The 24,908-nt window shown below is 45.2% G+C and overlaps 1 protein-coding gene across 8 annotated transcripts in view; it reads right to left on the bottom strand.

Moving 5' to 3' along the window:
- Nucleotides 1-1,285: 1,285 nt before the first annotated feature.
- STAU1 (staufen double-stranded RNA binding protein 1) overlaps nt 1,286-24,908 on the bottom strand; it is a 53,447-nt gene continuing 29,824 nt past the window's right edge. For 7 of the 8 annotated variants that reach the window (XM_042930719.1, XM_042930718.1, XM_042930724.1 and 4 more), the window contains 9 exons: nt 18,292-18,390; nt 9,518-9,730; nt 7,858-8,001; nt 5,863-6,009; nt 4,554-4,629; nt 4,039-4,358; nt 3,322-3,444; nt 2,520-2,605; nt 1,286-1,731 (listed from right to left, as the gene is read on the bottom strand). In XM_042930719.1, the coding sequence (XP_042786653.1) occupies nt 1,716-1,731; nt 2,520-2,605; nt 3,322-3,444; nt 4,039-4,358; nt 4,554-4,629; nt 5,863-6,009; nt 7,858-8,001; nt 9,518-9,730; nt 18,292-18,390 (1,224 nt within the window). In that variant the 3' untranslated portion in view covers nt 1,286-1,715. Of the gene's footprint in view, nt 1,732-2,519; nt 2,606-3,321; nt 3,445-4,038; nt 4,359-4,553; nt 4,630-5,862; nt 6,010-7,857; nt 8,002-9,517; nt 9,731-18,291; nt 18,391-24,908 lie in introns of those variants that run through there. The other variant, XM_042930722.1, reaches the window with a different exon arrangement.

The raw sequence follows: 24,908 nt of genomic DNA, 5'->3' as shown, positions 1-24,908 counted from the left end.
TCACCGTCCTCCGAGTGTGAGTGCACCGGCAGGAAGTGAGACTCACAGTGTCGAGAAGTCTCCTCTTCTGGCTCGTTTCTTCGGGTGACAGTGTCCGGTCGGAGAGGAGAGGCCCGTCCCCTCACCTGGCTGCCCACACGCCTCGCTTCCACACCCTCACATCTTCCCTCACTTCTTTAGATACTGCTCGAAAGGACCAAAAATTCATTAGTAGCTGTTTATTGATCAATGGTTTGATATAAAGTCATTTCAGATCTTCAGAATTTTGCCCAAACAGAATCACAAGCATTACAAAGTTTTGTTTTGTTTTTTCCTTTAAAAAAAAAAGGGTAGGAGGTAGGTTGGGAGGGGACCTACCTAGCAGTAGTGGCATCTGAGAATAAATTAACAAAAAAAATTTAGTATTACCATTTATTGGTGACAAACACTATGTTTTACTTACATTCCATGGGGAGATAAAATTCCAGCATAAACAATGAATCGAACAAAAGCAGTACTTAACTCGCAAGACTACGGTGCTTTTCATCTGGACCATATGCAGGACCTTACCGCACACGCTTCTGTGCGCAGTAACACAACATCAAAAGCAACAGTTTCGGAGCTCAACACAGGCCACACTCTCTGCCGCCCTACATGGAGATGTAACAGCGGTACAAAGCACTCCAGGAAAATCCATCTGCGGGTTTAGACGTACTACACGGAGACCATATCCTGTAGTGTGAAAGCCACGTGTCCTCAAGAGCCGTATGTATAGACACACAATTTTTTTTTTAATAATCTTTAAAACAAAGACCAAAATTCATTTAAGTCCTGTTGCATTAACAAAAATAAAATAGAAAAGGAACCAAATGATCATTAAAGTTTAAAACTCCTAAACTGTCCAATTTATACAACCATGGGAGACTTCATCCAGGATGCTGACAAGTCCAGGACCGTTGCAGCTGAACCAGAGGGCACACCGTCCGCATCGCTGCAACGGTCCTGGCTCAGTCTGACAAAGTAAGAATGTGGAACCACATACACACGGATATGATCTCTGCTGATTAGATTTCCAGTAGGGTCAGTCTCGGACAAGTTTCTAAACTGTGCTATGTAACTAGATACAATTGAGAAACTCTCAAATGAAAATTTATATAGTGTCATTTCAATCAAAAGAAAATAAGAAAACTTAAGAGTACGTATCTGTTGGAAGAGAAAGCAGTGGGGACGGTGTGGGCACCACGGAGGTGGGGCCGTAGCACACTAGAATGGTTGACGCTGAGTAGGAAGCATTTGATTTTCTCTGGGGCTGGTCTAAGGCCCCTGTCCCCGGCGTGGGTGTCCAGGGTTTGTCCCAAGCGTCTGCGTGAGCCAGTCTGAGAAAGGTTGCGCGCGCTCTCTCCTGTGTCCTTAACACGGCCCAAAGGGTGACGACAGCCGAGCACCGAGGTGCCAGGGGCCGGGGCCTGCTGGTTTCCCGGTCAAGCCAGGGCCGCTTGGCAGGCCTCGCAGCACCCCTCAGCAAGCAGCTGCCTGCGTGTGGCACAAAACACCGCGCACCCGCAGCCACACTGCCTCCTTGCGTCCCCGCCTTCGTCACCACTGCCGCCTCTGCTTCTTTACCCAGCACGTGTCTCAGCCCACTGGAGGTATCAGAAATTCCAAATTCTCAAAGCAGTTTCAGTATTTTCAGTATATATGTTGGGGTTTTACAACGGTTCGTGGCCAGAAAAGGTTCAGCACCTTCCACACCTTCAAGGAAAAAGAAAAATGAAAAAATGATGCCAGTTTTGAAATTTAAGGGAATTAAGAAGCCCATGTTACAAATGAAAAGAAATTAGCCGACACTGAAGTCCAATAGCACAGGCCCCAGTTTATGATAATGGGGTTCAAGTTTTGTCAGGATGTTACCACCAAGTGAAAATACACTAAGGAGAATGCATGTGTAGTACAGTAGCTCTGGGACAGAAGAAATAATGAAGCAGCACAGGATGATATTTGCATAAAGAAACACATATGAAAGAGACATAAACTAATAAAAATGTGACCTCTGGCTCTTAACGAGAGAACAAATGGGAGGCTGCTGGAGGGGAGGTGGATGGGGGATGGGCTAGATGGGTGACGGGCATTAAGGAGGGTGCTTGTTCTGATGAGCACTGGGTGTTGTATGTAAGTGATGAATCACTGAATTCTACTCCTGAAAGGAATATCACACTGTATGTTATAAATAAAACCTTGGAAGAAAAAAAAAGATCTCTGGGTGGGAGGGGAGGGAGGATGAGGTGGGTGGGGACTGCGAGGAGGGCAAGACTGATCACTGTGCACCTTTGAAAATAATTTTGATTTTTGAACCACGTGAATGTATTACCTATTCAAAATTTAAAAAAACTGCACGCTCTGCCCACTACTTAGAAACCCCTCGGGAGAAAGAAAGGGACAGAAAAGGGACTGAGGTGAGTTTCACTACTGAGTTGAGCTGACGGTCTGAATTGAATGCAAATGACGAAAAGAGCTGCCTTTCTGTGAACGGGCTCACTCACACAGACACTGGGCCATTTCCTGTTCTTGGCATCTCTGTACTTTGTTGGTCCAACTCAGACAGCAACTTTAAAATGTTCAGTGCGGCCTGGCAGGGACGAAAGGGAGAGTCAAGGTGCGGCCACTGCCCGTGAGGGTCCAAACAGGGAGCCCCCCCCCCAAATCACACTTTCCCTTAACATTTGAATTTTTAACTTAAAATACAAATTAAAAAATAAACGATCCATGTTTACCTCATTGAATCACAACCTCTGTTAATTTTATTAGATTTTCTTTCAGCGTTTTTAACCTTGTGGTAACCAGACTACAAATTCTGTGTCCTGCTTTAAAACAAAAACCTATCACGTTTCCTTCTTTGACATTACTCTGACCGATGCCTTACACTCCATCAGGTGGATATACCACAGTTTACTCCGATTAATCAATGCCATTTCTCAGTTTTAGTATTTCTCGGAACAGGAGTTTCACCTGAACAGCAGACCACAATAAGGGGCTTTCTACAGCTGCCCGAACTTGGGCCTGGCTGGGGTTCTGTGTTCTGGAAGGAGACGAACGGATACAGCATGTGGAGGCAGGCGTTCCAGGATCCAAGTCCACCCCCCAGGTCAGCACAGGCAAGGGAAGGGGAAGGGGTATCTAAACCTGATGAATTCTGATAAACACGATGAGCAATCAATCCAATAAACTAAGGAAGAGGGCTTCAAAAGACGAAACCTATAAAACCACCAAAGGCTATGGGAGAGCCCTTTTCCTATCTTCCCCAGGCCGGCAACAGGCAGGAGCCAGGACCACTGGGTAACATACCATGTCCTGGCAGGATTCCACATCCTTTCCAATCCCGTGGCTGATCAGAGGTGGCTGAGAGGAGCAATTGATAAGAGATACAAATTCGTTCTTGTTGTTTTTGGGGAAGTCTTTGTATTCCACCTGAGGGGAGAAGGAAACTGAGGCCGGGTAGGGAGGCGGCGAATACGAACGGGGCCCAGCAAACAGGCGGGGACACCTCTTTCCTCCTGCCCTCAACCTGACGAGGCTCCACCAACTCCCGCTCAGTCGGCAAGAGGCCGCCGGGGGGCCTGCTGCTGGGGGCACCAAGGGCCGCAAGCACCAGGGCCCCAGCTTCCGAAATCTTCCAGGAACCCAGATGTCCGCCCAGAGACCCCAGTCTGAAAGAAGCCGCGCCCTTCTCTACTAGGCAGAAAGGGCCAGCACAATGAATCCGTGCTTGCTAGAACCACCACGAAGATTAGCAGCTTTGTTACGGTTGGCTTGGATTTTTTACAATTTGATTACCAAAGGACAAGGTTACTCTACACCGTACAGGCCTGTGGGACTTTCCTTACCTCCCCGACCTTCTCAGGACCACCCAGGTACCATGTGCCCTCCACCACCCCTTCCCCTATATAAAGACCTTGATTTAATAATAATAAACAAGGTACGAGGCTCATCTCCTGAGAGAAACCCCCCAAAAAAGAGGACGACGCTGATGTCTGGACCACACGGCTCAGGTCTAACAGTTACCTGGAATCCCTGGACTCTGGAAAGATAGTCCAGCTGCTCAGAGGGTCTTGTGAGAGGTCCGTGGGGTACGTGGCCTGAAGAGATGTTATTCTTTAAAATGGTCTCGGCTGTGGGCGAGGTGCCCCCATATAACAATTCACGGGCTATCATGGCAGTTACCGTGGCCTTGGCAGGATTCGGAGCTGCCCTGGTGAAATCTTTGGTGTGGTGTCCTTGACTGACTCCTACGGCCTGGGCAACCTCGGGCACCATGGGAAGAATCCCAGCGGGCAGCTGCTGATGGCTAAGATAAGGCATCCTAAACTCATCCTCTTTATTGCCTAGGGAGGGACATGCAGACGGGTCAACACAAGGCCACACACGCCGCCGGGAAAACACTTTCCAACCCGCTGGCCCTCCCTCGGTGCACACAGCGGCACGGGGATGACACAAAGCTCAACACTGCTCGTCATTCCGGGAGCTACACAAATCCCAGAATCAAGTTCAGATCAGGACAATATTAACAACACACTTACTAGTCCCATTTTCATCCCCAGAGCCAGGTTCAAAAAAGGTTACTTTTCTTCCATCCCCTGGTTTTTTTACTGGTGTCTTAAAAAAAAAAAAAAAACAAAAAAACAAAAAAACAAAAAAGGCCATGAGCATAAATCAAACTCTTGCAAAATTAGTTCCTACTGTCTAAAATTAAACAAGCTCCAACCAGCATTGACCTGTAGTTTGTAACATTTTGCAATATGAAGAGGTGATCGGCAGAAAGCCTTACCCCCGCGCCGCCGCCCTGGCAGCCTCCTGCCCTCACCCAGCGACACTCCGGCCCACACAGCCTGTCCTTGAAGAGATGCCAACAGGCACACGGAACCAGGTACTGAACTCTGCACTCACAGGAAGACAGGGGAGCGTTTAACCAGAGGGAGCCGGGGACGCTACACTGGTAGAGCCCACGGTGGGGAAGCAGCTCTTAGACTCTCTGTGTAACTAACATCCAGTTAAAAGAGAAGGGGTATTTCCAACGATAAGGGGGGGGGGGGGGGGGGGAGGGCAAATGTTACGAGATGAAAATTTTCTCAAACACGGGTCTCCTTTTTGAGAAGGTTAAGGGTGCTGTGAATGCTCTACCAGATTTTGGAACGAAACACCCAAACACCAAGTCCAGGATCTATGCAGATTCTCTGACGAGTGTCTGCAGCCAGAGCAGATGCCGTGTCCCACTGGGGACACGGCAGGCACAGGGAGTGAATCCGTCCTGGGACCTCTCCGTGGAAACAAGCTCAGTCAAGAACTTGCTTGAAGGTACCGCTTACCAATCTTGAAGATTTTTATCTAGTGTTAGATTCATAAAGAAAAAGAAATCCCGAATCTAAACTGTGGATTTAGTTCCATAAATCACACTGTGCCGGTGTCCCAGAAAACCCAAAGCCTGCTGCTCCCCAACTAGCAGAAGCCTAAGGTTGATAACTCGTTCCTGCAGGCCTCACTATGAGAGCACGACGACAGAACTAGACGTGTTAACTTCAAGCCCAGTCGCCTAGCATCCTACAAATGGAAAGAGCAAGCTGCCCTCCAGCAAAGCGTCCCGACCACAAAGATACGGAAACAAGAACGACTTAACCCAGAGCCACGCTTGGAGCCATGGACATGCAACTCCCCTTCTGACCACATTATAATGGTCCAAATGGATAAGACGCTGCTCAGCAGGGCTGTTTTACTGCCAGGAGGAGGAAGCCTTGCCCTGAAGCTTGGCCCTGGAGGTGCCAGAGTCCCCTAGGATGAGGCGAGGAGGTCATCTTGCAATTAGAGAGCAAGGACACAGCCCCGAGCAGTCACCTTCTCCTCTGATTTGAGGGCTGGTTTGGTGGGCTGAGCCTGTGGGACTTTGAAACCAAGGATCTCCAGCATGTTCTCGGCTGCGTTGCGTTTGGCCACCTTCTTATTGGTGCCTGTTCCTTCCGCGGTATGGTTTCCCACCTTCACCTGCATGAGGACGAAGTCAGGGCTCAGACCAGTGCTTACGCCTTCAGAGTAAAGACTGGTCAGGCATCGGTGTGCTGGCAAAAGAACCCGGCAACGGTCAGAAGCTAGACGCTTAACAGCGGTGCCCCGGAGCGGGCCTGCGGCGGCCTGTGACGCGCGGTGAAGGCAGCCCCTCTGACACACTAGACCACGGCAGCTTATAACGACTGTGACCAACAGAGCTAAAGAACACTGGAAAGTCGTCACTTCCTAACGGGACTACATCTCACAAATATCTGTGCTTCTGAGGTCCTCTGCATCCGTGGCATCTGCTCGGTGGAAATATCACCGGGGTGCGCTCCCGCACGCTCCCCTTCCCAGCCCCGGGATCCAGGTGCCACGGTGGGAGTATTTACACCAAAGATCTGCGAATACAACGCAGCAAGCGCTCGGTTGTTTTGCTGTCTACTCCAGACTTACAAGGCGGAGAAAAGGTTAATAATGCAAATTAAGCTTAAAAGCGTGTCAAGGCCGCAGCCGTGGCACTGTAACTAGCACAAAAAACTGGGGACGTCTGTCCAATCTTTGAAAATTACTCAATTCAATAAAGTCACTCATTGTTTAAAAACGAGTGAAGTTCCAACACTTCTTTGTTGTTTCACTTTCATCTTGTTTATGTAAACAAAACAATCAATACCCACGCTAAGACTACAGTCCTTTGTCAGCAGCATGAGCAACTTCTTTGCTTGAACTGGACAGTAGTTATGAAGCATTTGTGTGCAGTCTGACTTTATACTACTCAAGACGACAGTTACACTTAAGTTACAGATGGATAAAACTGACAGTCAAGAGAACATGTATTTTATATATTATTTGTAAACTGTATGCTACGCATCCTTTGTCAGTGAAACTTGTAACACACACACACACACATCCATAAACGCACACGCGCCCGGCCCCCTTCCCACTGTGCCACCCACCCCTGAGACAGCTGATTGTTACACATATTCCAGCATATACCACTGCTTACAATCCCCTTCCATGCTGGTCTTGAGCACAGACCAGAACCAAAAGCCCCACATCACAGAACTGAAATCAAGGAAACCTTCTCTGGCCAGCGACAAGGGCTCGGGGGTTGAATCCTGGCCTTGCTGTCTACCAGCACTGATCTTGGTCAAATGACTGATTGTCCTGGCACGCTGCAATCTTCTTTGGTAGCACAGAAGGACCATTACTTTTCTGGCCTTCTGACTGGGCAGGCTAAGTGACGGTGCTTCCAAAGTTGTAAACTGCTACACAAGAGTTAAGTACTGGGTTTTTCACCAGAAAACACTCTTAAATTCAAATCACGATCAAAGTGAGCTGCCCATATGAATAACTGTTTAATGAGCATAAGGAGAAACACTCTGCACCCATCTGAATGAAGTGTAATCCCAATCTAAGGAAGATCCAACAACCCTAGACTCCAGATTTGACAGAAGGATTAGGAGAACAGGAACAGATCCTCTGATATAACTTGTAAAATCTATCTTCTGAAAAGAATAATATAAACCTTCAAGGAGATGTAATGAAGAGAAGCGTTCGCCCACAATCCCACAGTCCCAGCACTCACACACTCCAGCGGTATGTCCAAGCTCCCACCTGCTGATACGGCAGCACGTGTGGTGCGCACACAAGTATGTTTTAAGGCATCAGATTACTGCAAGTACCACGGTCTTACTATTGATAACGCCTGATGGCAGGGAGCAGGGCCCACTGGACCAGAGCTCCTCATCCAGCCTCCTCAGGGAAGCATCCAGCCGCTGGACCTGGCCCAGCCGAGATGGGATGTGGTCAGAGGAAGTCTGCCCATAACCCACGCCGACCTACCTGCATCACAAACTCTCTGCGGCGTGGGAGGCCTCGCTCCGTCAGGAGCATGTACTCCGGCTCCTTCTCCTTTTTCGCCTGCTGGATCTGGGCCAGCCTGCTGATCGGGTTCATCCCCTGGCCATAGTCTGTGCTGCTCTGTAGCTGAGGAACAATTAATGTAAAATCCACGTGCCATGTTAGTCGCAGAGAGGACTTTGCCAACTTAGAGATCGGGACGTGACAAGAGATTCCTTTTATGTTGATCTAAGGGCCCGAATTAATCAGACCTTTTTAAAACTTTTTTAAAGTTAAAAGATGCTCAGTGACTTTCTAGGATTGCACTGAGGTTGACTTTTTTAAAAGTCTTCCTGGCAAACCAACATCAGTATTTCACTACAAGTAGACAACTATCGTAATGTCTGCTTTTTGACAATAAATTACAACTTCACAATGGAGAAAAGAAATACAGAACACTATTCCTAAAACTCCCCTGAAAGTCTGTTATAAAGATGGGTCCCCAGCTTTCTTAACAGTGACTCAACATCCAAAAACTATTAAAAAAAACCCCAAGCTGACACCCAAGAACCCCACCGTTCCTTCCCAGTGGCCACCTTCGGCGCCACAGAACCCTCACCCACAGACTCACGCGGATATGAAGAGCAGAAAAGAAAGTGCAGCAGTGAGCAGAGTGCTCGCTTTTGTGTCCTGGTCCTGACACAGCATCAAACTAGAGCTGACCCTTGAGCAGCAAGGGTCTGAACCGCCAGGTCCATGCACAAGCGGGTTTTTCTTTTTCTTTCTTTTTGATAAATACACTATAGTATAGTATACTCAATGTATTTTCTCTTCCTCACGACTTCCTTAATAATGTTCTTCTCTCCTGCTTACTTTATTGTGCAAACACAGCATAGAATACACATATGTATATAACAATATACAACACATAAAATGTGTTAATCGACCATTTATGTTATTGGTAAGACTTCTGGTCAACAGGCTATTAGTGGTTATGCTCCTAGGGAGTCAAAAAGTTAAACCCTGGTCTCCCGCTGTGTGTGTGTGTGTGCGCGCGCGCGTGTGTGTTGGGGGGGGGGGGGCGGGGGGCGGTCGGCAACCCTAACCCCTGTGCTGTTCAAGGGTCAAGTCGTATTGACAGTCGTGACAGAGCAGACCCTAGTATCCCTAAATATGCCCGAATGGACTCCTGCCCCTTCTCTGGGTGGGGAGGAGGGGGCGGGTATAATTTCTGACGGGTCCACTGACACGGCTTAAAAAAATCCCAAAGAATCAGGTGGTGTTTGGTGAAACGTCTCACTCGTCCGCCTGTCCCCAGACGTCTTTCCTCCACACTCACACCAGTGCCAGGAGCGGTGAGGTGGAGCGAGGACGACTTCGCCGTCCTGTCTGCAGACGGGCACTCCTGTAGTCACACCCTCATCCGCAGACGTGTGCGCACACCTGCGGGGGCCCCGCCGACCCCACCCCGGCTCGGGGTCGCGTCTGCCTGACAGGGAGTGCTCCCGGGAGAGCTGCACGAGGAGGCCCCGGCGCCCGGCCTGGCAGGTGGCACGTCAGCGGCCACCTGCTGTCGCTAGGATCCGCCACCTAGTGAGCCTTCTGAAGCCCCCAGCCGTCTGTGGGCAACGGAAATACCCTCTTTGTTCGGGAAGGTTCTTACCCTGACTATGGATTTTGTTTTCTTTTTGATTCTGGGCTTCACTCGCTCGACTGTGGGCAGGGGTGGCAACTTCTTCAGCTCCTCAAGAACAGCTATGGCAGCATTTTTCTTCGAAATCTTCTTGCTCTTCCCTTCACCTTCTCCCACAAACTCCCCAACTGACACCTTGGTCACGAAGCTCTTCATGTGGGGGGGGCCACTCTCCCGGGCAACCTGGTTTAGAGGGAAAGACTGAGTGAAAGCGCGACAGACACCTCCTGCAAGCAGCAGGGCACGCTGCTTAGCGCACTACCTCCCGGGAAACACCGGCCAAGGGGAGTTTCGGTAAGACCCGTGAAATGAAGGGAGCACACGCGTCAGCAAAAGGAAACAGTGATAACCCCGGATGCTCTTCTCCCCTTGTTCGTTATTTTCCAGACTTCTGAACATTCGTGGGTCTGATCAGTCCCAGTTAGCATCAAAGAAATGGGAAGCAAGTTCTGCTCCCGTCCTCCTAGCACAACGGCTCCCATCTGTGTCCCCAGGTCACAGACTGCTCTGAGTTTGGGGAGACCCACTGCAAATGGCAGGAAGGCAGCCGTCCCAGCAAAGCCCAGAAATAACTGCGACATAAAGAGTTCAAGTTTAATATTTGCTCTGAGCCTCAAGCCAAGACTGAGCTTATTAAATACTGGCTGCTATGCATCCAGCCACAGAAAAGAACGAGAAACTTCTAAGCACTGGCAGGGATTTCCAGTACACAGTAAGAAAAGCAGAAACTGCAAAAGAGTTTATATAGTACCCTAACTTTTGTGTTAAAGAAAAGATTTGTATATACACACTTATATGTAAACAGACACACACGTGTGTTTATATACTTATTTTTGCAAAAAGAAACACAGGATGGATAAAGCAGAAACCAACAGAATTAGTTCCCTACAGCAAGTGGGAGGGATTGGGGTAGAAAGGGGACAGCGTGATACTGCTGAATGTATCTTTGCGCATAGTTTTGACTTTTGGTTTTACATATTAAAATATAAAAAATAAGTCCACAACGATGGGGGAGAAACATTAAAATTGAATATGAACAGAAACCTAAGTATAAAGTTATTCCAGGAACACACAGAGGGAAAAGAAAAACTGACTCCAGCTTACATTAGCTCAGATGGTCTTGAAAAGAACAGCTAAGTTAGAGGACTCACACTACCAGATTTCAAGACTTCCCATTAAGTTACAGCAACCGTGCCCTCACGGTATTGTTTACGGGCAAAGAAAGAGATCAATAAAATAGAACAGAACGCAGAAACAGACCTGCACACATATGGTCTCGTGATTTCTGGCAAACACACCACAGCGCATCAAAAGTCTTTTAAATAAAAAAAGCAACTAGATATCCTCATGGGAGAAGCAAGTCTCAAACTCCACCACAAACAGGTAACTGGAGCCGGAACACAGACCTAAATGCGAAAGCTCAAACTACAGAGCTCTCCAAAGTAAACAGGAGAACAAGTCATGACCATGAGAGTAGCAAAGAGCTCTTGAAAGCACAAGGTACCAGCCATAAGGAAAACAAAACTGAAGGTCTTCGAAATTAAAAACTGCTCGTCACGGGGTGCCTGAGTGGCTCAGTCGGTTGAGTGTCCAACTTCGGCTCGGGTCATGATCTCACGCTCGTGAGTCTGAGCCCCGCGTCAGGTCCTGTGCTGACAGCTTGGAGCCTGGAGCCTGCTTCACTCTGTGTCTCCCTCGCTCTCTGCCCTCCCCCGCTTGTATTCTGTCTCTCTCAAAAAACAAAAATAAAAACAAAAACAAAAACAAAAACAAAAACAAAACTGCTCATCAACACATGACGTGTAAAAAATACAGGGAACCCATAGAAGGGGAGAGAGTATTTGCAACATGTGTACCCTACAGAGGATTTATATCCAGAATACTGAAAGAACGCCTCAAGTAAACAATAAAAAAGACCAACTACCCAATTAAAGAACACCTGACCACACACGTTACAAAACAAGATCTCCAAGTGGCCAATAAGCATGTGAAAAAGTGATCACCGTTTGTCATCAAGGAAATGCAAACTGAAAGCACAATGCAATACTATAATATCCACACCCCCCAAATGGCTAAAATCAAGGCAACTGAGAGTATCGAGTGTTCACAAGGATACAGAACAGCTGTGGGAGCATATACTGTATGACCACTTTGGGAAACAGCTTGACAATTTTTATTGAACACCTGCCCTGGGCCTTGGCAATTCTGGGTGCACATGTACACAAGAAGACTTAGTTTTATATTTTATACACAATGGTTCCTAAAGTGGAAACTAGTCACATGTCCACCAACAGGACAATGGATAAACACAATTTTACATTCACACCGTGAAATGCCACATAGAAAAAAACTACTGACACACGCAGATGAGACTCAACATCAAACTATCCATATCATATCATTCTATTTACGTGAGGTCCAAGAACAAAGAAAATGAAGCTATAGTTGTATCAGAAAGAGCTTCTTCTGGGTGGGTAATGTGAAAAGGGCACAGGGACGGCTGGAGGTTACGGGAGCCCTCCAGATCTGGACCCAGGCGGTGAGTCTCGGGCTCGTACAGAGGTAAAATCGAACGGGCTGTGCACAGAAGACATGCGTGCCTGCCTGCAGAGGAAGCTTGTTTCACCAGACCGATGGCAGGAGATCTAAGTATGAAATGCGGAATGGAGAGGAAGAGCCTATGATGCCGGACTGAAGTGAAGGTACATACAGGGATCTTCTAGAGTTACCTGCCCACAAGGCCTCGAAGCGAGGACTCTCCTTCCGGCAGCAACCAGCACGCCTGGCACCCCTTGCTGGTCCCCACGTGCCACTCTCTGTGGAAGGGACCCAGGGCTCCTCGCAGGAACAGCTGGGGCCATTTCTGTTTGAATTTCCATTTCCACTGGCACCAAAGCTTGAGCGGGGCAAGTTCAAAGCTAAAACGTTTTGTTGCACTAGAAGGTAGTACGTTCACTCAGACTCTGAAGAGGGGTGGTGAGGAGCACGCGTGCAGGGATGATGAGGCCCACAAACAGGAGAGGAAGAAAACACCTCACAGCACACAGAAAAACTGTAACTCAAAATGAATCATGAACCTCAATTTAAGAGCTGAAACGACGAAACTTCTAGAAGAAAACACAGGAGTATGACCTTGGGTGAGGCAAAGGTAGCTAAGGTTGCACAAAACCACGACAAAACGTAAAAGAAAAATTAGGCAAAGGCGACCTTGCTAAAATCTCTTTGCTGTTTGGAAGGTACTGTTTAAAAAATACGAGACAAGTCACGTGCTGAGAAAAAGTATTTGGAAAATACCTATCCGATAAAAGGGTTGTATTCAGAATATGTAGATAACCCCCAAAACTCAAAAGTAAAAAACTCAGTAATAAAACTGACAGAAGGTGTGAACAGACGCTCCCCCAAGGGAGACGCGCAGATGGCAAAGACGCTCGGCATCACCGGGCCGCACGGAGCCCCAGCTGCACCGCCACCGATTGCTACCGCACAGAAGGACCGAGTCTTTGTAAACGGACAACACCAAGTGTCGGAGGGGACGCAGAACGACGACGACAACCCCCCACGGCCGTGGGGCAGGACGACGATACCCCCCTCCGGAAACAGTCTGACGACATCTTATAAAGTTAAAGACACAGATTTATCGTGCAACCCAGCAAATTCAATCCCAAGTTTTTACTCAAGAGACACGAAAACACGTCTCTACAGACGTGTATGTGTGTTTACGGTAGCTCTACTCATTGTCACCAACAACCAGAAGCAACCCAAATGTTCTTCAACAGGGCGGTGCGTCCGCACAACTGGGAACTCCTCGAGCAATAAACACAGAAACTACTGATCTGTGCAACAGGGACACTCAAGACCTGTGTTAAGGTAAAGCAGCCAGACAAAAGGCAGTAATTCCATTTTGTAATTCCACTTGTGTCACGTTGTGACAAGAGCAGAACCGTGGGGACAGAAAGAGGCCAGCGGTTGTCTGAGGCCGAGGACGGAGGAGAGGGACGGGCTGCAAAGAGAGTCAGGGCAGCTCTGCGGTGAGAGAAGTCTCAGGTGGTGACTGCAGCGCTGTTTACACAACTATATACATTCATCAAAACACATCAAAGCATACGCCGGAGTAGGGAGAATTCTACTGTATGAAAATTACACCTCAAAAAAGCTAACCCCTCACTTCCAATAACATCCCATAGGAGAACGTCAAAGGACACAGGAGCCAGCTGAATGGCAATGTGAGTATCAACACGAACGGTGATAACAGCGATCTATGGTTTTCTTTCTTTTCTTTTTTCTTTTTAAAAATGTTTATTTTTTGTGAGAGAGAGAGCGCGCGTGCACACAAGTGAGGGAAGGGCAGAGAGAGAGAGGAAGAGACAGAGAATCCCAAGCAGGCTCTGTACTGTCAGAGCAGAGCCCCACGTGGGCTTGACCTCACGAACCTTGAGATCATGACCTGAGCCGAGATCGAGCCGGATGCTCAACCAACTGAGCCACCCAGGCACCCCTTCTTTTTTTTAAAATGTAAGCTCCAAGGATCAAGAGTCACACGCTCCACCGACTAAGCCAGCCGGACACTCCCTAATGACTGACGACAATAACGAACATCTTGAATAAAAAAGCAGCAGCGGACCTCCGCTAATATAAATTAATGTCGTGGAAGGTTCTTCATGTGGAATGTCAGCCTGCAAATGCAGAAAATGCACCATAGTAGTCCCTGATGCCAGGAAGAATGATCAATGACTAGATTCATTGGGGAGGTCTCTTAGGGAACAACCTTCAAGAGGCTCCTCGAAGATTATGAATTACAAAGAGAAAGTCTCCTAAGGTGAAGCATCTGATGTAAACCAAGGAAACAAGTGTCACTAACACAGTAAAATGCCTTCATGTGATGCTCATTTCTGTGGGTTTCCTGCCCAAAAAAAATGCATAACCTGAAACTAATCATGAGGAAACAATCAGACCAAATTGAGGGGCATTCTACAAAGTAACTTTTAAAACTGTCAAAAAAAAAAGGGGGGGAGGGGAGAGCTGAGGAACTGTTCCAGATGAAAGGGAAACCAAGAGATGCCTCTACTAGACTCAGGGTGTGATCCCGCACTGGGTACCACAAGAAGAAAACACTTTCCGTAAAGGACACGACAGGGACAGGTGGCAAAATGTGAATATAGGACATACGTTACGTAAGAACTACAGCAATGCTCAAGTTCCTATATTTGATGATTAGATTGTGGTTATTTAAGATAATGTCCTTGTCCCTAAAAGATACTTGCTGAAATATTATGAATCATGCTATCTGCCACTTGGTCTCAAATGATGCAGCAAGAGCAAGAACAGGTAGAAAATAAAATATGTATATTCACAGAAAGAAAAAACAAACGTAAACTGTTAATCACTAAAAAAATCTAAGTGAAGGCTAAATTCACTGTCCTTCCAACTTTTCCACAGGTTTGAAGTCTTTCAAAATAAAATATTCAAAAAGTGGCTAGGAAAACCAAGTAAGCCCAAGAAACAGCGGTGCTGTGCTCCCAAGGTGAGGACAAGCAGCCCCTCAGAGAATGGCCTTCACTGCCCCCCAAAGGAAGGGGTCTGCTGAGAGGGACCAGCTGACACCTGTACCAGCAGATGGACTTGACAGAGCTCCCAGTCGCCCCCCACTCACCACCTCTCACCGCCTGGATCTCGCTTCAAACACACCAGCTTCAAATGAATGCTTCAGAGGCACAGCCCCACCCTGGCCCTTCGGGCAACCATTTTCATCGGCTACTCATATCACATCATGATGCCACCAATCTAAACATGGAGCTTCACCTCCAATGGATTTAGTGTGATGAGGTCACAACTGCCTCCCAGTGACTTTATCAATCAACACCATCACATTTTGTAACTAAAACTATGTATTTTATCAAAAGTCAAGCTATATACATTTTTCCTAAAGAACTGTAGGAACAGCTCCTCTTTTCTCCTATTAAATACTTCTAACCCAGTTTTCTACGTGACAGGTTTGACTATTAAAAACTTAGTAAAAAAAAATAAATAAATAATAACAACTGTTCTGGGGCACCTGGGTGGCTCAGTCGGGTGAGTGCCCAACTCTTGATTTTGGCTGATCCCAGGTCATGGGATTGAGTCCCACATTGGGTTCTATGCTGAGTGTGGAGCCAGCTTAAGATTCTCATTCATTCATTCATTCATTCATTCATTCATTCTCTCTCTCCCCCTCCCCCTTTCCTCTCCCCCTCGGGTATGCACACACTCACTCTCTCCAAAATTTTTTTGAAAATTACAAAAAAAAAAATAAGTAAGTGTTCATTCATTCATTCATTCAATAAATATTTCCCGAGCATCCGTTATGTGCCAGGCAATCTTCCAAGTGCAAGAGACAGAACTGTGGGAAAGAAAAAATGAAAGCCCTTACTCAACCTAACAATGGAAGCAATATGAACCTTTGATATAGGAGTTATTTAACATAAGTACTCACATTAACAAACTCCATGCCACCAACACACACTGTTAAGGTCTTAAATTACCTTGTAAGATATTTACCCACCAGAGGGCACTCCCATTTCTTTTCTGTGACTCCTTGACTGTTCCTGGGTATAGGTTACATATTCCTGAACAGAAGTCTGAAATCTAAACAGAGTGGAAGTGGGGCAGAAGCAATCTGGTCTCCAATTCCCACAGATGTGGCATTCCTTCACTAAGGATCCAGAAAGCTCTGTGACTCTCAAGGCAATGACTAGCATGAAAAGGTGGCAAGCTTCACAGGGAACCAGGGTCCTGGCACTAGAAGTCACCTCTGTAATCCTGAGGTGACCTGCGAAGCTAGGCATCCCCCGCCCCAACAATCTTGACACCCCTTCTACAATCTCTAAAAATCCATTCTCATGCTTCACTAATCCTTCACCAGGAAGAAAAAAGGAGTATTTCTTCCCTTTCCTGCAACAGGTACCCAGGGAGACCTTGTGGCTTTTTGGAACGAAGCTCCCACCTAGTTCCCACTCAACAACCAGCCCTGTTATTCTGTGTATCTCATTTCTCCCCAGCCCCACTCCCAACAGATGAGGAAGGGCTAGAAGGGGTATAGAGCCAGGTGAGAAGATACAGCCCTAGATCCATCTGGGGCTCTGCTCAGGGAGGCGGACAGTATAAACCCGGTCCTGCCTGCCAGGGTGAGGCAGGGATGGGTGTAAGGGGATGCAGGATGGCCCCATGATCCAAGTGGAACTTCCCATCCCACGTGTGTCCCATGGCAGGCCGGGAAGCACTGCGAGGTAGAAGTCAGAAATCATCATCATGCAGCTGACAGATTAAGGACTGAATTCAGGAGCCAGTGTAGGGCACTAGCACATTAATAAGAGAAGGTAGGGGCGCCTGGGTGGCTCGGTCGGTTAAGCGTCCGACTTCGGCTCAGGTCATGATCTCACGGTCCGTGGGTTCGAGCCCCGCGTCGGGCTCTGTGCTGACAGCTCAGAGCTTGGAGCCTGTTTCGGATTCTGTGTCTCCCTCTCTCTGTGACCCTCCCCCGTTCATGCTCTGTCTCTCTCTGTCTCAAAAATAAATAAACGTTTAAAAAAAAAAAAAAAATTAAAAAAAAATAAATAAATAAGAGAAGGTATATATGTTATAAAGGCCAGGCATGAATTTGGGGATCACTTGTAACTGCAAAAATGCTACATAATTATTTTACAGGATAATAAACTTCAAGGAGGCCTTAAGAATAGGACAAAAGAAATTTATGAACCACTTAGAATTGTTTTAAGCAAATGCCCCACCTCACATTACATTTGCTTAGAGAAACAATGTACAAGTATAAAGCATTTTGAAAAACTAAATATAGTCTTTGTAACTCTAAAAGACCAAAGCATTGACAAAGAACTTTGCATTGTATAGTAAAACACAACCTTGCATAACCAAGCATGGAAATCACAAGGAATTGCAAAGAATTCACCATGTCAGACCATTAATGGAAACTTAACCTCCCATACCTGCCTAGTCTATCTGGACTCACTGGGTCTTTGAAGGAAACATATACTAAATGTATCTCATTTTTCATTTTGAACTCACAACCTATTAATTATTTTTAGACCATAAAGTCTCTAACAACAAATGAAGTTATTAGAGTGGTGAATTAGAGGGCAAACGCTACACAAGGATGAAACTGATGTCTTTTTCTTTTTTAAATATTTATTTTGAGAGAGAGAGTGTGTGCAAGCTGGGGAGGAGCAGAGAGAGAGAATCTCAAGCATCAGCACAGAACCTAATGTGGGGCTCGATTTCACAAGCCATGCTATCATGACCTGAGCCGAAACAAAAAGTTGGCCAAGTAACGGACTGAGCCACCCAGGTGCCCCAAAACTGATGTCCTTTTTAACAACTACACTGTACAATTTCTAGGGACTCTTAGGGAGGTTAACATTTTGGGAGTAATAGAGTCTTCTGAAAACAATGGATCCTCTCTCCGGAATACACATGAGAACATAAACACAATATTCTTCAGAACCATTCCAGGAGCTTGACCGACCTACTGAGACCTTCCAAGGACTGTGTGGAGGGACATGGCTGCCCCTAAATTAATGACCCCTAAAAGAAGAGAATCGATATTGCTTTTTGGCTAAATATAAAGTCTGAATCTTAAATCTGAAGGTTCACATGTATGTGATGATTATTCCAATGTTTTTTAGGGGAAAAAAAAATTCCAATGATGAATGCCAACAGTGTTTTCCAACAGAGTCCTACATGTAAAACAAGCTCACCTCAAAATTCACAGGCAAGTTCCGTTTAAGTGCAATCTCAAACACTTGACTTATTTCAGATTTATTGAGATTTTCTTCTTCTGATTCTCTTCCATTCACCTAAAGGAAGAAAAATCGTTTAGTAGTGAACTCTTATGAAAAAACATCAACACCCCAGCTCTGATAAACCTTAAAAGCACTGAACCTTAGCTGTATGGAGTGAGCACTAACCCGGTGAGCAAGGCCGCTTGTGTGCCATGTGTCAGTGAATTTAAAAGGTTTAAAAAAAAAAAACAAAACACAAACAATCTGGGTCAGCTTGTACCTCGTAAATCCACCATAAACAATCCACACCTAATAGACTCTGGCACAGCCACACCACAGCTGCTCAGAAAGAGGGACGGACTTCCAAAGCTTTCCTTGAGGACTGGCAAGCTACCTTTCGGAAAAAGTCAGAATACAGACAGATCTGTGAGGGACATGGCAAGTCCAAATTAGAAGTCTCTCCACTTAAGTATGCAGGCTTCTTATTTGGACACAAAGTCCCTGGAAATCCACTTTTTTAAAAACAAGGATGCAGTGCAACAAATTACAAAACTGCATACAAAACCTCGCACTTCCTGCTGCCAGCAAAAACGCAGGTGCAAACTAATGAAGTCTGCTGAACAAAGGCTGAGACTATCTTTCTAACAAGGTTCACGTACAGTCCCCCGGCCAGAGCTGGGATGAGACAGGGCAGAGATCTTCTCTGTGCAAGCTGACAACACAGATTCTAGATGTGCGGTAGTGATCGTGAGAACCCAGATAAGCTCAGTAATACCAACACCCCCTCCCCCGCCAAGGCATGGCTAGAGAGCTGAATTTTCCTTCGTATTACTGAGACTCTTCCTATTTCCAAGATTAGAACTTTCGGACAAGAACTTGTGGCTGAAACTGCTGAAGAGGCAAAACGTAGGACTATCCAGGATTGTATCTGTTGTGCATTTCCCTATGTTTATCACATAGATCTTATACCTACATTGGATCAGGATTTCAAACCACAACTAAAAGAAATGAAACCCTAAGTTAAAAAACATTAATACAATCAAGAATATAATCCTGACACTCCAATTCTTTCTCTTCCCACTTCACTCTCTGCCTACTCAAAACTATTTGCACAGCATTTCTGGTGGCTTTTTTACCTAAAAATACTTTTCTTCTTGCTCAAATCCTAAGCAGAAAGAGGGCCTGACTTTTTATGAGTGAATCCTTACAGCCAGAAATCTTCAAGCAAGACGCCTTGGAAGGCTAGAGCTCCACAGAAGTTTGGTTTGAAATAAAGTCACCCATTCATTCGTTCGTTCATTCTTGAGAGCGCGCACAAGCTTGGGAGGGGAAGGGGGAGGGAGAAAGAGAATCTTAAGCAGGCTCCACACCCAGCACAGAGCCTGAAGCCAACGTGGGACTGGATCTCATGACAGTGAGATCATGACCTGAGCCGAGACCAAGAATTGGACGCTTAACCAACTGAGCCACCCAGGCGCCGCTGAATTTTGTCTTTTAAATAGGTTTTAAACTTAAAGCCCTACCCTGTATTTTTAGAAGTATGTTCAACAAATGGTGCTTAGGAAAACAGATCTCCTGGGGGCACCTGGGTGGCTCAGGTGGTTGGGCTTCTGACTTCGGCTCAGGTCATGATTTCGTGGTCTGTGAGTATGAGCCCCGTGTCAGACTCTGTGCTCACAGCTCAGAGCCTGGAGCCTGCTTCAGATTCTGTCTCCCTCTCTCTCTCTGCCTCTCCCTGGCTTGTGCTCTGTTTCTGTCTCTCAAAAATAAGTAAAAACATTTAAAAAAAATTTTTTTAATAAAAAAAAAAAAGAAAACAGATTTCCACATTAAAAAAAAAAACAACACAAAAAATTAACTCAAAATGGATCTAAGACCTAAATGTAAGAGCTAAAATCGTAAAATTCTTGGAAGAAAGTATCTGGACACTGGATGTGGCAGTGACTTTTTGGATGAGACGGAAAGCACAGGCAACAAAAGAAAAAGCAGATAAACTGGACTGCACTGAAACCGAACACGTCCGTGCATCGAAAGTAAAGACAACCCACAGATGGGAGAAAACATGTGCAGACCACATATCTGATAAAAAATTAATACCCAGAACGTATAAACAATTCAATTTAAAGATGGGAAAAGGACCTGAATAGACATTTCTCTGAAAAAGACAGAAAAATGGCCAAGGACTAGATGCAACAGTGCTCAGCATCACTCATCACTGGGGAAATGCAAGTCAAAACCACAGTGAGACACCCTTCACACCCTAAGAATGGCCACAGAAAATAACAAGTATTAGCGAGGTCGTGGAGGAAACCTCAGGCCTTCCTGGACGGAGTGTAAAATAGCCCAGCCTTTGTGCGAAACAGTTGGGCGGTTCCTCAAAAAGTTAAACAGATTTACAGTATGATCCAGAATTACACTTTTAGATATCTATACTTGAAAGAACTAAAAGTTGGGACTCAAACAGATACTCTGCCACCTATGCTCACAGGAGCTTTATTCAGTGGCCAAAAGGTGAAAACAACCCAAACATCCACCAACATGTTGATGAATGGACAAAATGTGGAATAGTCATACAATGGAATATTCTTCGGCCTTAAAAAGGAATGAAATTCTGACATTGGCTACAACATGGATGAACCTTGAAACATTATGATAAATGAAATACGCTAGACACGAAAGATGAATATCCACTGATATTAGGCAGCCAGAACGGGCAAATGCATACAGACAGAAGTAGAACAGAGGTTACCAGGAGAGAGGCAGGGGCAGGGGGAGGCGGCAAAGGGGAAGTTACTTTCAATGTGTACAGAGTTTCAATGTGGGATAATAAAGTTCTGAAAATGGACAGTAGTGACAGTTGCACGACACTGAGGATGTGTTTGATGCCACGGGACTGTACGCTTAGAAATGGTTGAGATGGTAACTTTTATGTTTAAGATTTCATTTTTTAAAAATTTTTAACAAGATTTTATTTTTAAGTAACCTCTACACCCAACATGGGGCTCAAACTTACAACTCCGAGACCAAGGGTCACACACACACTACTGACTGAGCCAGCCAGGTGCCCCTGGTTATCTTTAAAAAGGAACCAAGAAAAGTATGTTTTATACCAAATAGTAACACACTAGAGATCGTCAACATATTAGCTTGCTATTAACTTGCACTAATAGGTACTCATTTTTGTGCACAAAAAAAATTCTTGACAGCTATTTATTTGAAGGATATCTAGGTTTGTTTTTTTTTTAAGTTTATTTATTTTGAGAGAGAGAGAGAGAGAGAGAGAGAGAGAGAGGGAGGGAGGGAGGGAGGGAGGGAGGGAGGGAGGGAGGGAGGGGGAGGGCAAGCACAAGCAGGTAGGGGCAGAGAGAGAATCCCAAGCAGGCTCCATGCTGTCAGCACAGAGCCCGATAAAGGACTTGAATTCGTGAACCGTGAGATCATGACCTGAGCTGAAATCAAGAGCTGGATACTTAACCGACTGAGCCACCCAGGCAGCCTCAGAGGTTTTTTTTTTTTTAAGTATATGAGCTGTTAAAAACAAAGAGTTCACTCTCATACTAAGTAACTGTGTTAATGCAAGCAGAACAAAATTTAGAAATAAACTGGGTGCTGAGGCTAAAATGAGACTTCAACCACCATGCATGCACTCCGATTTTCAAATCTGTTGTTCATTTTACCAGCCCAATTAGTTTTAATTTCAAACATTCAGAAAAGTACAGATAAACAATGTAACAGGCAATTGTGCTGGATTTAACAAAGGTCAACATTAAGAACTACTGACATCAAATTTTTATTTTTTAAGGGAAACAATAAAGCCCTTTTCACTCCCCTTCCCAGGGCAGCCTTAATCATGTATCTTTCCCAACCATGTTTTTTGTAATGGACGAAAAACAATACATGGTATAATTTTGTGTTTTGAAAATTCACACAAATCATTTTCACTGATTATATTCATAAATATTATACAATTCAAACTTGTAAGTTTATACTAATCAAATGCTACTCTATATTGAGGTTCCACATAAGTCTGACAGAAAATAACAATCTATTGCAAAAATCTAAACCGTAAGCCAGTGTTTCTTAAACACAGCAGCAGCAGGATCACTTGGGAGCTTTGCAAGGACAGATGCTGGCTTCCCACTCCAGAAAAATTAACTTCAAGTTTTTTCAGGTAGGGCTTAGATACCATTTTATTTATAGGTACTTATTTTTTTTAAGACCCCAGTTGATTTTACTAGCATCGTGGAGATTCACTGCTTTATGCCATTGTTTCTAAAGGGATTTCAATAGGGACAGAGCGGCCAATAAAATAAAAATGCAAAACAGGAAACAAAGATACATGTGTACTTAGAAGTCACATTATGTTGCTCTCTTACATAAATAATTTTGATATTATCTGGATTGGACAAAATGTTGGATTGGATTGGAGAGCAGCAAAATGAGTCAAAACCAATCCACAAATACCATTCTCAGTAAGATGGGAAAAGTATAGTGGGGCCTTAATCTTATCTTCACGAAGTGGGAATTACTGTTTATATCAATTCCAGAATGTATGGTTTATCAATAAAATCTAGTCAACATTATGAAAAAAACACTCTGAACCAAGCTTAACCCTCAGTATGTCAGAAAAAAAAATTCACCTAACCCTTTACTTACTATCTGGCTTCAACACACTCTTTATTTTTCTATATTTAAAGTCATTTTACAAATAATATACAGATTAAAAGGACAACTAAGAATCTTTTCATTAGAGATTTTAATTAGAATTTAAAATAGCAAATCCAAGTTTTTATTTCAGGTTTGTAGTCTGGAAGGCATTTATGTACCCAAAATGGGCATGGTCCTTTATTTTTTTTTTTATTTTTTTTTTAACGTTTATTTATTTTTGAGACAGAGAGAGACAGAGCATGAACGGGGGAGGGGCAGAGAGAGAGGGAGACACAGAATCGGAAGCAGGCTCCAGGCTCTGAGCCATCAGCCCAGAGCCCGATGCGGGGCTCGAACTCACTGACTGCGAGATCGTGACCTGAGCTGAAGTCGGACGCTTAACCGACTGAGCCACCCAGGCGCCCCTGGGCATGGTCCTTTAAATGCCGCCCATCAGCTGGCTACGTCTGAACCCAGAGCATAGCCCACTTGTAACAATGTCATTTTTCAAACCCATCTCCAGTGGGTTCCAGCTTATCATGACTTCTGATTCTTCTTGGACTGGTTTCATCAAAACACACTACTTGTGAAACTGACACAATTTTATTGGAGAACAGCCATCTTCTTTGCTCCATAACTACCAACATGCTTTCATTTTTAGATTTATAAACCCCCCCAAAAAAGGATCTAATGAGTTTTTTTCATTGTTTTATCATCTGTATCCTCCCAATCACCTTTGCACACATACCTCCTTCTGCATTTGCCCACTTATTTTGTGAACAGTAGGTGGTAAAAAATAAATTCTGGTGGCCAAACATCACACACAACAAAAATGAAAGAAATGTTGTCACATATACTTTTTTAAAACATCAAAACAGGATGTTCCAGGTTCTTGTCATAAAACCCTGTGTGATGAAGCCCTTCCTGTAGAATGGCCAGAAGAGTGTACACATTTCCTTTTCATACCCCAGAGAAACATACTGTTCACTCGCCGATTCCCGAGTCTGGGGAAGCTAACCTACCATCGATCCCACGTGAAGACCGGCAGGCTGAGATTCGCCGAAACTCTCAATCCCACAGCCATCGCCGAGTCCCGGGCCCTGCTTGTCCCTCCATGTTCACCTTCTCACTCATCTAAGAGCGGGCAGGTCTTCCTCTGCCAACAGTCTTCTTTTGGCCATTAGAGGCACACAAAGAAAAGTTCTAAATTCTCACCTGAGTTCAAAGAAAGCTAACAGCAGAGGGAAAAGACGGTGTCCCCTGTCTTCTGCATCTTCCTGAAAGAAGGAGGCGGCGTGCCAGGCGATGCATTAAGCACAGCAAAGGCTGGGGCAGTAGTGAGTTATTTCACGACTGTATGATCCACCTGGGGAGTCACCATAATTCCATCTCCTTTTATTTCAGTCTTGCTTAGTGTATTTAGGAATGGATGACAAACAGCAAAATGTTTCAAGACAAAGGAAAATTTAGATTCCATAATGTGAAGATTTACAAAAGGGTCCAAAGGACCTACATGATCACTGCCAGACAGAAGGAGTTTTATTCTATCTTAAAAAATAAATCTTGGGGCGCCTGGGTGGCTCATTCAGCTAAGCAGCTGACTTCGGCTCAGGTCATGATCTCACGGTCTGTGAGTTCGAGCCCCGCGTCGGGCTCTGTGCTGACAGCTCAGAGCCTGGAGCCTGTTTCAGATTCTGTGTCTCCCACTCCCTGACCCTCCCCCGTTCATGCTTTGTCTCTCTCTGTCTCAAAAATAAACGTTAAAAAAAAAATTTAAAAGAAAATATAAAAAAAAAAAAAATCGTTTTCCCTTTGTTCTTTGTAAGATCCCCAGAAAAGAATACGAGTCCTGCAATATCAATCCTTACAAGGCTTGAAAAAGAAGCTCAGACATGAAAACTGGGTCCCATGGATCCTGACAGAATAATGAAAATCAATTTCAGTTT

The sequence above is a fragment of the Panthera leo genome, chromosome A3 (genome assembly GCF_018350215.1).
Source record: "Panthera leo isolate Ple1 chromosome A3, P.leo_Ple1_pat1.1, whole genome shotgun sequence".
In the NCBI taxonomy this organism is placed as follows: Eukaryota; Metazoa; Chordata; class Mammalia; order Carnivora; family Felidae; genus Panthera; species Panthera leo.
The sequence above is the reverse complement of the archived record's forward strand: the minus strand, read 5'-3'. Positions and strand labels throughout refer to the sequence as shown.